The 13,973-nt window shown below is 36.0% G+C and overlaps 1 protein-coding gene across 2 annotated transcripts in view; it reads right to left on the reverse strand.

The window, feature by feature from the left end:
- The window catches only part of tafa5a (TAFA chemokine like family member 5a), a 147,776-nt gene extending 143,524 nt beyond the window's left edge, over window positions 1-4,252 (reverse strand). The window contains exon 1 of one of the 2 annotated variants that reach the window (XM_005168536.6): window positions 3,345-4,023. In XM_005168536.6, the coding sequence (XP_005168593.1) occupies window positions 3,345-3,456 (112 nt within the window). In that variant the 5' untranslated portion in view covers window positions 3,457-4,023. 2 annotated transcript variants of the gene reach the window in all.
- Between the last annotated feature and the right edge of the window lie 9,721 nt (window positions 4,253-13,973).

A 13,973-nucleotide genomic window follows, 5' to 3' on the forward strand; every position in this document is an offset into this window, starting at 1 on the left:
AATTATTATTATTATTATTATTAATTTTTAATAATGCATTCATTCATTCATTTTCTTTTCAGAAACTCCAACTGTCCCAGCCGAGGCTCAAATCAGCTTGCTGTGAGGCAATTGTGCTAACCACTGCACCACCGTGCAGCCTGTTATTATTATTATTATTATTATTATTATTATTATTATTATTTACTTAAAATCAAATACACTAGACACATATTGAACTCAGTGCCATGATTCTAAGGTGTTCAGTTTTTTTTTCTGTGTGTGGCTAAGGGGTTGACAGTGTTCTTAGTGGTTTCTAGTGTATTGTACTGTATGTTGCCTACTATACAGACAAGGATTGAATCACAAATCTATTTATGTATATGCTATACTCTAAGGGATTTTTATTCATGTGATTTTTTTTATATGTTATATATAAATATGCATAAAAATCTTTCTAAAAGTGATCATAGAATAAATTTAAATGTATGTATTAAAGAGGTGGTCTACAATGATATAAAATTTTAACTGTAGTTGAAGTGTAATATAGCTGTGTGAACATAAACAACATCTCTGAATCTAAGACATTCAAAGTTCAATGTAAAGGGAGATATTGGATTTTAAAGATATAGCTTAGCAAAGCATGCGGAAGTTTGGGGACAACATCCGGGTTAATATTCGGGGCGTAAATTGCAGCTCTATACTACACATAAAAGATGAATTAAGAAGAAGCAATTAAAACACATTGGATTTATTGATATTATATTCTTCATATTTGTTTCATTACTAACAAATATCAATCACATAAACATAATTAGTTAATTTATGTTGAAAGTATGTTATCCAAACTGCCAGAAATTGTAAATGCAATCAAAATACATACTGTACATCTTATTAGTAAAGCCTAAATAATTATTGGAGTCTATGATGGTAGTTTAATTGAGTCAATATTTAGGCAGAACGTTTACTTTGTGTTTACTTAAAGGTGTGGACGTTATCCTGTCAAGTTGTAATATTATTATTTTTTTATATAGATTAAAACTTGTATGTTTCCACAGCCCTTTTTGTGTGTATGCCGTGTTTAAAAATCTGATTTATGTATGAAACGTAATAGCACACTTTAACCTTTCAACATGGTGCAACAATTTGTTACATTGATCTCCAGAGTAAAAAAACATGACAAGTACACATTAAAATTTGTCTACTTTAAGTACTTAGACTAACTGTAATATGCTTGAGAACAAGAATTACAGAATTGATCAGTGACATTGATTAATAACTAAAATAATATGTACATGTGTACACTAAAACATTATTGCAGACATTTTTAGTTGAATTAACTGAACTTTTCTAGTCATCTCAACTTACATCAATTAAACTGACAAGAAATATTAAGTTAAACTTACTATAACTGAAAACCTTTAGTTGAAACCTGATTAGTTATTCAATAAAGTCTCAACATCAATAATATATTTGTTGTCTTGACTTTCTGTTATTGAATTTTTACAGTGCTCTAACATAATACCTACACAACTATAATCTAAAGATAACATTTAAGTAATAATCATCGAAAATATTACAATTATTGACTGTAGCATCTGTGGCTCCACTAAGGAACAAATGTATGTCGAGCAGCATCCAGAGGAGGGAGCCAGCAGACAGAACAAAGCTCTGCCCATATCATTCATTAAACAGTCATTACAAACAGTCATTGTCATCATATCATATCCTATCATAACACTTGATATTCATTTGTACAACTGTGGTACAGCATGAGCGCCATTCCGGTATCTCCTTCCTCTTGTCGCATTCCAAAACAAGCACAATCTCCTGTACATCGATGACATTTGTAGAGGATACTTTTTATGATATTTTGCCACGCGATGCTAATATAAAGCGGCAGAGACTGCATGACTCACTCGTGGGAATGCAGACCTAATTTCAATTGCGTTTGTGCATGCATCACACGAGCCTAGCTATAAATAAACAAATCAACATCAGAAACTTGCTTTGTGTCTCTGCGTTTATGTTTTCAATCTCCTCTGTGAGTAATACTAGCCGGAGCTGCGAGGTGCCAGTCTGGGGTCTTGACAGCAGCTCAGACATAGATGTCGTGCGGTGGGCAGCCCATCTAGATGAAGATTAATATCACAGACAACAAGCAGGTTGGGGCAGAGCTGCAGAAGCCTATTTGCTCAGAGCCACACAGAGAAACAGAAATGGGGGGGAAAAAAAGAATAGACCGCTAACCACAGCAAACATCCAGAACACTGATTGTAACCAAGCAGAGAATAAATCACACCATAGCAGGAGATCAACTGAGTGAATGCACAAGCATCTGCACGCATATTTACGTTTATATTTCCTCAAAGCAGTACTGCAGGTACAGTGGCACAGGTTAAACAGACTCTCAGATACACTGCCACAGGCCTGGGATGGAATCACAAGACATACAATTCCTGTCTTTATTTGCGCATTTCATTAGTTTTGAACCATGCTCGTGTTTTCTAGGGCAATCATGTGGGCTTCAATAATATTATTGAGGCTACAGGGAGGAAAATATTCTTAGGAGAGTTAGTCAAAGTTTCATTCAGACAGAAAACAGACTATTAGTCATCCACATCCCAGCTAAAGTAATGAATCACCTGACCTTTTGATTCACTCTTGATTCAGCTATACATATCTATTTGTAACTAAAAGTAGTTTCAGATTAAGCATATGGTATTACTACTAATGTCAAACTGGTCTGTTGCATTCTAGGTATATTGTATTATATATATATATATATATATATATATATATATATATATATATATATATATATATATATATATATATATATAGTATTATATTATATTATATTATATTATATTATATTATATTATATTATATTATATTATATTGAGTTATAGGGTTTTAGGTCTGTTACACTGCTTGATAACAAGATCCTATTGATATAGGAGTCGTGTATATGTGTTAATTAGTGTGGCTTTGCATATGCTTGTTCTGAGTAGGGCAGGTAATACTATCTTATCTTTCCAATTTGGTAAAGGGGTATCATACTTTTTTCTTTGTCACTGGGAAAAAAGTCTAGCTACCATAAATAATATATATATATATATATATATATATATATATATATATATATATATATATATATATATATATATATATATATATATATATATATATAGCACATGATTTGACATTTCCGTGTCCATGTGATCTTTCGTGAAGGATCAATGACTTTCTTTTAATCTGTGATTGACAGGACAGACACAATACATTATCCTTAAGGTCACATCAATGAAATTTTACACGTCCTTACACACGTAGGAGACGCATCGCACACACCGCAAACTCACCGCAGTACACGATCAGAAGCGCCGTCAACAGCAGCACAGCCCAGAAAGTTGTCGACATCCTCGGCCAGTTAATCGCATCCTTACGCTTAATCGATCTGACCGCCGGAGCCATGGAAACGCGTGTCGTGAAATCGGCGATAAATTCAGCGTTACAAACCCTCCCGTCCTCTGAGGAAACGTCTCTCGCCACGAGTAATTCTTAAAAAAGACATTTTAAAAACGGACCGCTCATTTCCAAAGCCCTTTAGCAGTCTTTAAGTCCGGTAGATGGGAAATAAAGTCTCTTGTTGAAGCGCGGTCGATTCAGTGTTCTGTATCCTGGGAAACAGATAATCCAAAAACAGGCGCGTGAATTCAGATTTTGTTAGACATATTCAACATTTTCGCCCCGTCAGACCTCCATATAGAAAAGCAAAAATTAAAGATTAAATCATTTATGTCGCAACGCCATAAAAACTAGCAAAGGATCTGCTCAGTTGCTCTGTGAGAACGTGTTTGCTTTCTCTCAGACTCCCAGAACAGAGATCCCATCGCAAGCCCGTCTTGATTTCTGCAAATATTCGCTAAGAGGGATTTGAAGTCCCGATCAAGAGACGATGAGAAACATAAAGAGAGCCGTGAGCAGATGAAATGGAAAGATCTAGAGAGCTCTGAAGCTGCGCAGACCGATGCATGAACTGAAACTTCATGCCGCCTCAACTTTTACTTACACTGCATGCGAGTGACGACGCGGAATAAAATACTACCGCTCTCCTGACATAATTGCTGTAAGGAACCTGTTTAAGCTTGCAGTTGCACACTTCTTCCTTGACTGCAAATGGAACGCTCTATATTTGACGTCAGGTTGGAATGTAGATCTACCTCATTATTTATATTTCTTATATCTCATATCCAGTCGTCTATTATGCATTTATTCGTGATATGCATCTCTCTCTCTCTCTCTCTCTCTCTCTCTCTCTCTCTCTCTCTCTCTCTCTCTCTCTCTCTCTCTCTCTCTCTCTGTGTGTGTGCGCGCGTTTGCGTGTGTTAAGTGTGTGTGTGTGTGTGTGTTCAATCAATCTGTTACGACATCTTCTAAAAAGTCTAGAGAAACATAGAGGTCTGAGGCAGAAGCTTAGTGCAATAGAATACAAAGCTTCAGTAGAGCATTTCAGCACCACACTATGTGGACAGCTCCGGCACACACTACAGTCATTAGGTGGCTGTATTAGCAGCAATGCTTTAATAAATAGTTCTAGATATATAGAGTTTTTACAATCTGCTCTGACATTTAAAACATGTTCTAATTAATTTGAAACCCTCTGGTTTACTTCATAGCCCAAAGACCTTCGCTGTAGGTGGAACTAAATTGACAATAGGGAATGAACATTTGTGGGAATGAGAGAGAGAGTATGGGTGTTTTCCAGGGTTGGGTTGTGGCTGACAGGACATCCGCCGCAAAGAACATAATTGACAGAGTAATTGGTGGTTCATTCCGCTGTGGCTGCTCTTGATAAATCCGCAACTAAGCAGAAGGATAGTGAGTGATTAGAAACTATGATTATTATTATGTAATCATAAAATATACTGGGTTGATTCTGACATACAAAATGACATATTTAATTTAAATAAAATAATTTGCTGGTGGCGAAGCAGTGGCGCACAGTCCCCCATAGTCCAAAGACATGCGGTATATTGGGTAGCCTAAATTGTCCATAGTGTAAAAGTGTGAATGAGTGTGTATGGATGTTTCTCAGTGATAGGTTGCAGCTGGAAGGGCATCCGCTGTGAAAACATGTGCTGGATAAGTTGGCGGTTCATTCCATTGTAGCAACCCCAGATTAATAAAGCGACTAAGCCGAAAAGAAAATGAATGAATGAATGAATGAATTTGCTGGCGACTTGGTGGCTCAGTGGTTACAGCAAGAAGAACACTTGTTCAAGTACCATCTAGGTCAGTTGGCATTTCTGTATGGAGTTTGCATGTTCTCCCTATGTTGGGATGCGTGGGTTTCCTCCGGGTTCTCCAGTTTCCCCCACAGTCCAAAGACATGAAATATACAGTAAGTCATAGAAGTGAGTACACTTCCTTAAATTTTGTAAAAATTCAATCAGAACTTTCACATGACACTTTGCTATAATGTAGAGTTTTTTGCCATGTTGAACTTGCAGTGACCAGAATGAGAGAATGAGTACGAGAACACCATATTTAACACACTTGCTTCCCTACTTCCTGCTGCCTACCTACTAACGAGTCACACTCTGCACAAGTAGTTTGGCCAGAGGTAAAATGGTCTTTCCCTACTGAGCCTGGGTTCTCTTGAGTTGAGACTTGTGGAGCTGCGCATCAGTAGATTTGATCTTCAGTGTTTCATCAGTGAAATTTAAACCACACTGAACTGAGCTTAAACTCCAAAAACTGGACTGACACAGTTTCAATTTACAATAATTTTCTATGTTAAGCTGCTTTGATACACTCTACATTGTAAAAGCCCTATAGAAATAAATATAAATTTACTTGAATGAACATAACACCAGGGAAGGAAAATGACTAATAGAGCCCATTTTGGACATTTTCACTTAGGGGTGTACTTACTTTTGTTTCCAGGGGATTTGACATTAATGGCTGTGAGTTGAGTTATTTTGAGGAGACATCAAATTTACACTGTCATATAAGCTGTATACTCACTAATTTAGGTTATAGCAAAGCGTAATTTCTTCAGTGTTGTCACGTGAATCAAGTTATGATTAAATATTTACAAAATGCGAGGGAGTGTCCTCACTTCTGTGACATACTATAATTTGGCTGTATTGGCTGTAGTGTATGTGTGTGACTAAGTGTGTATGGGTGTTTCCCAGTACTGGGTTGCAGCTGGAAGGGTATCCGCTGTGTAAAACATATGCTGGATAAGTTGGCAGTTCAATCCGCTGTGGCGACCCCTGATTGATAAAGGGACTTAGCCGAAGGAAAATGGATGAATGAATGAAAATAATTTGCTGCACACAAACAAAGTTTTTATTATTATTTTGGTAACACTTTAAAATAATGATACTTAATATATTTACTAACATGAACAAACAATTAGTAATCTATTTATTACATCTTTGTTAATGTTTAAGTTAAGTATCATAAGTCAAGTTCATTTTAGTTTGTTAACTCACAGTGCATTTACTAATGCTAACAAACACAACTTTGGATTTTAACAATGCATTAATAAATGTCAAACCATGACTAACAAATGCTTTAAAAATTATTCATAGTTAGTTAATGTTAGTAAACAGTTAGTAAACACATTACCTAACATTAACTCATTGACCATTATTTAGCTTCATTTGACAATATACATTTTTGCTTTCAAAACTGGAGGTACTCCATGTTCAGAGTTGGAACCACTGTATAGGATGGTATTTCATTATTATTTTACTATATAGATAATGTTCTTTCCCAGTACTGGGTTGTGGCTGGAAGGGCATTTGCTGCATAAAACATATCGTCACCTTGGAATTACAAGGTTCTATCTGCCTTCTGAATGATTTTGAGATATTGAGCTTTAAAGATTTGGCATTCCATATACAGAAGAAAACAATATGTGTGTAACATAGACCCTAAGACCCTAAATTTACTCTAAATGTAAATTATCAAAATTATCTTACATTTGCAAATTGGGGTAAAAAAAAGAAAAAGAAAAAAGAAAAAAGAAACAGGGCAAATGCAGATAGAACCTTCTTATTCCAAAAAGTCATTTTCTGCTTGGGATTATAAGGTTCTATTTGGCAGATCATTAATTACAGAGTTCCTTTTTAAAAAACACAATCACCAAAATAAAAAATGGTGATGTAACAATATGTTTATGCTTGAGAACGTTGCTTTTTTGCTTTGTATAATATTTATTAAATGTTTTAGGATGAATATTTTTTGAATATTTTGGCAATATTTATTGAATTTTAAGCTTTTTATGAACTATTTTATTTATAGAATTATATGCCTAATGAAGTAAATTAAGTATTTGCCCTTCAAGGCTTACTATCAAATTTAAAGATGTTAAAAGAAAACAAACAATGAGCAAATGAGTTTTATAAACACTTTCACTGCTGTCTATATGTACGCAAATAAAAATAATTCACTTCATTTATTATATTCATTTTTTTAAATAACTGTTTCTTTTTCAACAATGTAAAGTTTAACATTTTATCCCTATTTCAAAAATGCTTCTAAATTATCACATTTGCACGCATCTTTTTAGGTTTCTTCTGAATTTTGTATGGTGTGCTATTATTTAGTCGACTCAGATTTTGTGTTTCTTTCTGGTCTTTTCCACTGTCAATGGAGCAATCCGGCGAAATGACAAAGCTGATCCTCATTGGTCCTCGTGCATGCGTTCGAAATGCTAATTGGCTCACAGAAAGAACTTCATAAAGCCAAGCTCAAGTTGGACTTTGTGGATAAAACCTTCTTTTTTAATAAAAAGTATTAAAATGTAAACAACGTATAAAAACACAATGCAAATAAGTATAGAAATAATAGATAGAATATTAAATAAGATAGAAATAATTGGTGGTTATGTAGAAATAGTTGGCAGTTCATTCTGCTGGCGAATGAATGAATATTTTGTAATTATTTGGAAAAAAAACGAAATAATAATTTAGCAAAAACCTAAATGCTTCGTATTTTATTTTGCTTGGTGCCTCCATTGGCCCGGGAATGACAAATTTTAACTTTAAAAGAATATATTAATACATAGACATGTATAGAAACCACATCAATATGTTTTCCAACCTATTGCAATATCATTCTTCATTAAATTGAATCACATATTTGTGTTTTTGTACATATTAACAGAAAATCACATACAAAAATCATTATGTAGGGTGGCTTTGCATAATGCAGCCATGCATATACAGTACATATTCCTACCTTTAATTTAAACCTTTGCCTTGCTTTTTTGTGTTCAGCTTATAAATAGTTATAAGGGTAGCCACTGAAACTCTCTCAAAGTGATGTTCTACACAAGAATAATTTCCTAGTGGAGGCATGAACTGAATTTAAAAATCATATTTTTATAGATCCATTGCTTATTTCCCATTAGGCATGAGTATGATTTGCTTTGAGGTGTTTCACCCTTCCCCTGTCTGTTGAAAATGTGAGTTTCCACTGCACAATGTCCCTCTCAGGAGTCTGCAGTGCTCCGGCTCTCAGTGCACTACTTAGCAGGAACGCCTCTTTATGTAGTCACTTGTGATCGACTGAGCGTTGACCTTTCACATCACTCTTCTTTTGATCTTTCCACACTCTACTTCCCCTGTATCAGAATAGAGATTTTGGCTTTGAACTTCAGCATGGAGTCTCTGCTTCTTTGTCTTTTCTCTTTTATTTACTATAATTTTCCAATGCACAAAGACATAAAGCCATGCTGTGAGAAAAAGCTCAGACTGAAAGAAGACCTTTTGGACCAGTGGTATTTAAGTATCTAGTAAGCAGCCAAGTAGACTGTAGTGCTTTTTTTAATTTTCTGTTTGTTACTTATTACTTTTTTGATGCAATGTTCATGATTTAACAATTTAAAAATGAGTAGAATCATATACTATAAAATGCTTTTCTTATTTAGATTTTGCTTCCAGTCAAAAAATTAAAAAATTCTTAAATCGAGAAGCATTTTCCAGGCAAAAAATTTTCAGAAATAGTTAAGTTAATTTGACGTTAATTTGGACAGGAAATAATAATATTTAAAAGCAAAAAGCAAAATTACCCTGCTCATCCCACTGGTGGATTATTTTACGTGTTTTAGGTAAAAGAACTCTACAACTGATTTTGGAATCACACACACACACACACACGCACACACACACACACACGCACGCACGCACGCACGCACGCACGCACCCATGCACGCACACACACACACACATATATATATATATTGGGCATTTCCCTACTTACTCTTAAACAGTTTTAAATTGTACATTTCTTTCATTATTTAGCTTTGTATTTACTTTTATTATGTATTAATAGTATGTTCCTATATGCCATGATTTATGATTGAACTCAATTCCAACAATGGTAAAAATTAAACAATAGAAAATGTTGTGGTAAAACAACACATTTAAATAGATTGAACATAAGACAATAAAGTTGTCCCATAAAACATGTTGTTTCAGCTTATTTTAAATAAGTAGTTGCTAAACAAGTGGGCTCAGTGGTCTATACTGTCGCCTCACAGCATGAAGGTCGCTGGTTTGAGTCCTGGCTTGGTCAGTTGGCATTTCTGTTTGGAGTTTGCGTGTTCTCCCCGTGTTCACGCAGATTTCCTCTGGGTGCGTCAGTTTCCCCTAAAGTATAAAGACATGTGCTGTAGGTGAATTGAATAAATTAAATTTGCCGTAGTGTATGAGTGTGTGAATGAGTGTGTATGGATGTTTCTTATTACTTGCAGCTGGAAGGTGGCTGCAACATATGCTGGATAAGTTGGTGGTTAAGGGACTAAGCCGAAGGAAAATGAATAAAAGAATGAGTTTAAAGAAAATATGAGAGAGAGAGAGAGAGAGAGAGAGAGAGAGAGAGAGAGAGAGAGAGTTAAAGTCAGAATTATTAGCCCCCTGTTTATTTTTTGCCCAATTTCTGTTTAACAGCGAAAAGATTTTTCAACACATTTTTAAACATAATAGTTTTCATAACTCATCTCTAATACCTGATTTATTTTATTTTTACCATGATGACAATAAATAATATTTTACTAGATTTTTTTTTTAAGACTTAACTAGGTTAATTAGGTAGGTTAAAGGCAGGTTATTAGGCAAGTTATTGTAAAGCAATGATTTTTTTCTGTTGACTATCCAAAAAATTATAGCTTAAAGGGTAGATAATTTTTTACCTTAAAATGGTTTTTAAAAATGGTTTTAAAAATCAAAAACTGCTTTTATTCTAGGCGAAAACAAATAAAACAATTAAGACTTTCTTCAGAAGAAAAAAAAAATATTAGCAGACATACTGTGAAAACTTCCTTGCTCTGTTAAACAGGATTTGGAGAATATTTATAAAAGATAAAACAATTGAAAGGGGGGCTAATAATTTTGACTACAGCTGAATTTTGACTATATATATATATATATATATATATATATATATATATATATATATATATATATATATAGTCTCCACAATTCTGTTTCACTAATAAAATAGGTTGCATAGTGAGTCTAAAGAGACATATATGATTAGCATTGCTTTAAAGACATTCATGTAGAAATGCAGCACATGCTTTCACAAAGTGTTAAATAGAGGTTAATCCCTCTACATGAAGAGGTAATCCTAACCCAACACTTCTGACCTGGAAGAATGACCCTCCAATTACCCTCGTCTCATCATGTCCTAGTTTAATCAATAGTCAAACCACGTTTACTTTGTTCTCATTCACTGAATAAGAAAACATCCACACTGGCCTTTTTACCTTTTTTTTTTTTTTTTACCATTTATAAAAAAGAAAAAAAGAAATATGTGATTGTGGTAATTTTCCCTTTCTGGTCATTTGCTTTCAGAAACAACACTGAAAGAAGTGAAACTACTTTGCATTTCAATCAAAGTACATATTTATATTAGAATATTGAAAAACCTTAAGGGGCGATGCAGTGGCACAGTAGGTGCTGTTGCCTCACAGCAAGAAGATTGCTGGTAAAAGCCTCGACTGGGTCAGTTGGCGTTTCTTTGTGGAGTTTGCATGTTCTCATTGCATTCGCGTGGGTTTCCTTAGGGTGCTCCGCTACCCCCACAGTCCAAAAACATGCGGTACCGGTGATTTGGTTAGGCTAAATAGTCCAAATTGTAGAGTGTGAATGAGTTTGCATGGATGTTTCCCAGAGATGGGTTGCAGCTGGAAGGGCATGCGCTGCGTAAAACATATGCTGAATAAGTTGGCGGTCCCTTCCGCTGTGGCGACCCCTGATTAATAAAGGGACCAAGCCAAAAAGAAAATGAATAAATGTATGAATGAACAAATGAATGAATGAATGAATGAATGAATGAAAAACCTTTAAGTAAAAATAACAAATAAATTATTATAATAAAAAAAGAACTGCTTAGGAAAACTGTTATCCATTGTATTTTTCTTACAGTAATAGTTTTACTTTATACCAGCAGTTTTTGTGTCATGTGACCACATTAAATAAATTATTATTCAGATTTTATGTACTTCTAAAGTGAGTTTGATACTATCTTGCATGACATGTATAGCCATAGTAAAAGCACCAGTAGATAGTTTACCTCATATCTTGAAAAAAATAGCATACATAAGCTATTAAATGAATTATATATAAATACATTTTAATATATATTATACTATACTATATAAATGAATATTAGTGACATTTTAGGCACTATTTTTGTTGGCTTAGCTTGTTGGAGGGTCATCATAACCACACTTTTTGATGTGTCAAAAATATTTCATAAATATTTAGAATAAATTAACATAAGAACAGTATTTTTTTAATACATATGTATTACATCATTAGTAAAAAAAAAAAAAAAAAAAAAGGAATCTGTTAAAGTTTTAAATTAAAACTAGCCTATTGTCAATGATTAAGCAAATAACAAACTGGCCAGCACATTCAATTTTCCTCAGCCACGCCAAAACAACAGACATGATTCTGCTTGGTCTTTAAGCCTTTTACAATGAGTTATTTTCATAATTTATTATGGCATAGCTGTAAAAATAGGACAAATGAGCTCCTCTATGAAACTAGTTCTAGACCTTTTTCAGTGAGGGGTGGGTCTTTCGAACCACCCAAATCCCCTCCCTGGCTATGGGCCTAATATAGCAATAGCATAGCCTAACGCTGCATGTGTTTATTATAGTGTAGTCCAAAGTACAACTTTACTTTGATTTTAATGTAAAAATAATACTTAAGTTGAACAAAGTTATGCAATTAATTTATAGTCTTCATTCATTCATTCATTTTCTTTTTGTCTGGGGTTGCCACAGCAGAATGAACTGCAAACTTATCCAGCATATGTTTTTACGCTGCGGATGCCTTCCCACCTGCAAGCCATCACTGGGAAATGTCCATACACACTCATTCACACACATACACTACTGACAATTTAGCTTACCAAATTTACCTGTACCACAAGTCTTTGAACTTGCTGGGGAAAACTGAGCTAATAATTAGTGGTATCTATAGTAAAAAGTAAAATAGCATATAGTATATTATTTTACCATAATAAATATCTATTTAGTTTATAGAAAGTCAAATTTTAAAATTTAAATAAAACGTTCGAGGTTACAGAAGTAACCCTTCGTTCCCCGAGGAGGGGAACGGAAGTGCCATGAAATGGGAGGATTCGGATCAGAAGCCGCTTGTCTGGAGAGTATTGAACGGGCCAATGAATGAAATTAATTGGCAGCGTAAGCTTGCGCAGGTGTGCGGCATCTGCAATTATCTCAGCATATAAGCACACCTGAAGCCAGCAGACGCCATCCTTTTAAGCTGAAGAGACTTTCAAACAGCTAAGGGACAGTCATTATGGCGACGGAGTATGGCACTTCCGTTCCTCTCCTCGGGGAACGAAGGGTTACTTCTGTAACCTCGAACGTTCCCCTTCGGTTGGGGAACTTCAGTGCCATGAAATGGGAGAAGTATGGAAAGCGCCATAATGACTGCACCTTACCAACACCCCCGATGAGGAGATAGTCAAGCAAGCGTGACGCACCCACATCATGGGGGGCGCGGTCCTCCAACGTGTCCCTGGCCCTAATTTATCCTACTTCAACAGAAGTTTTACGGATTTAGATATATTTTTTGGGAAGTCGTGAGCATCTAAATAATTCTAGGAAATACGACAGTACGTTGGGAAGCGTGCAATCCCGATAGGGAGGACGCTGCGGAGGCCATCCGTTACCCAAGGGGGGGATAGATGGCAGAATTTACATATGGACTAGCCCTAAAAAAGGGGGAGTACGCATAGCAAAAGAGTGGTTAGCGGAGAGGGAAGACACGGGTCCGCCCAGGGGGGTGACTTAACCGTGGCGGAATAAGCATATGGGATCGCCTAGTGGGGATCACGCATAGCAGGCACCTATACCCAAAACGCGGGCTGACCAGCGGGCAGACCTACAACGTAGTGGGCCAGCAAGTGACTCCTCCGCTGAGTCAGTGCTGGGGGCCATGGAGGAATCTGCAGGGCTCACCTGACGGGGAACTTTACTGACAGATAAAAAGGCGCACGTACCTCCGTGTTAAGGAGAATGGCGCAGCAAGCGTGTTTCAACACCCTACCGAGTTGTCTCCTCAATCACCAAAGGGTTACCTAATACCCTTGAGGAAACCGGCTCCACTCGCAGATTGTAAAACCTTGCAAATGTGTTGGGTGTCGCCCAGCCCGCAGCTCTACAGATGTCTGTTAGAGAGGCGCCGCGTGCACGCACCCAAGAGGATGCAACGCTCCGAGTGGAGTGTGCACGTACTCCCGGGGGACACGGCTGACCTCGACTCGAATAAGCGAGTGAAATGGCATCCACAATCCAGTGGGATAATCTTTGTTTCGATACGGCACTTCCCTGCTGCCGACCGCCATAACAGACAAAGAGCTGCTCAGATGATCTAAAATTCTGAGTACGGTCCACATAAATGCGCAGAGCGCGAACTGGACAAAGTAAAGAA

This window comes from Danio rerio, chromosome 4 (genome assembly GCF_049306965.1).
Source record: "Danio rerio strain Tuebingen ecotype United States chromosome 4, GRCz12tu, whole genome shotgun sequence".
NCBI lineage: Eukaryota > Metazoa > Chordata > Actinopteri > Cypriniformes > Danionidae > Danio > Danio rerio.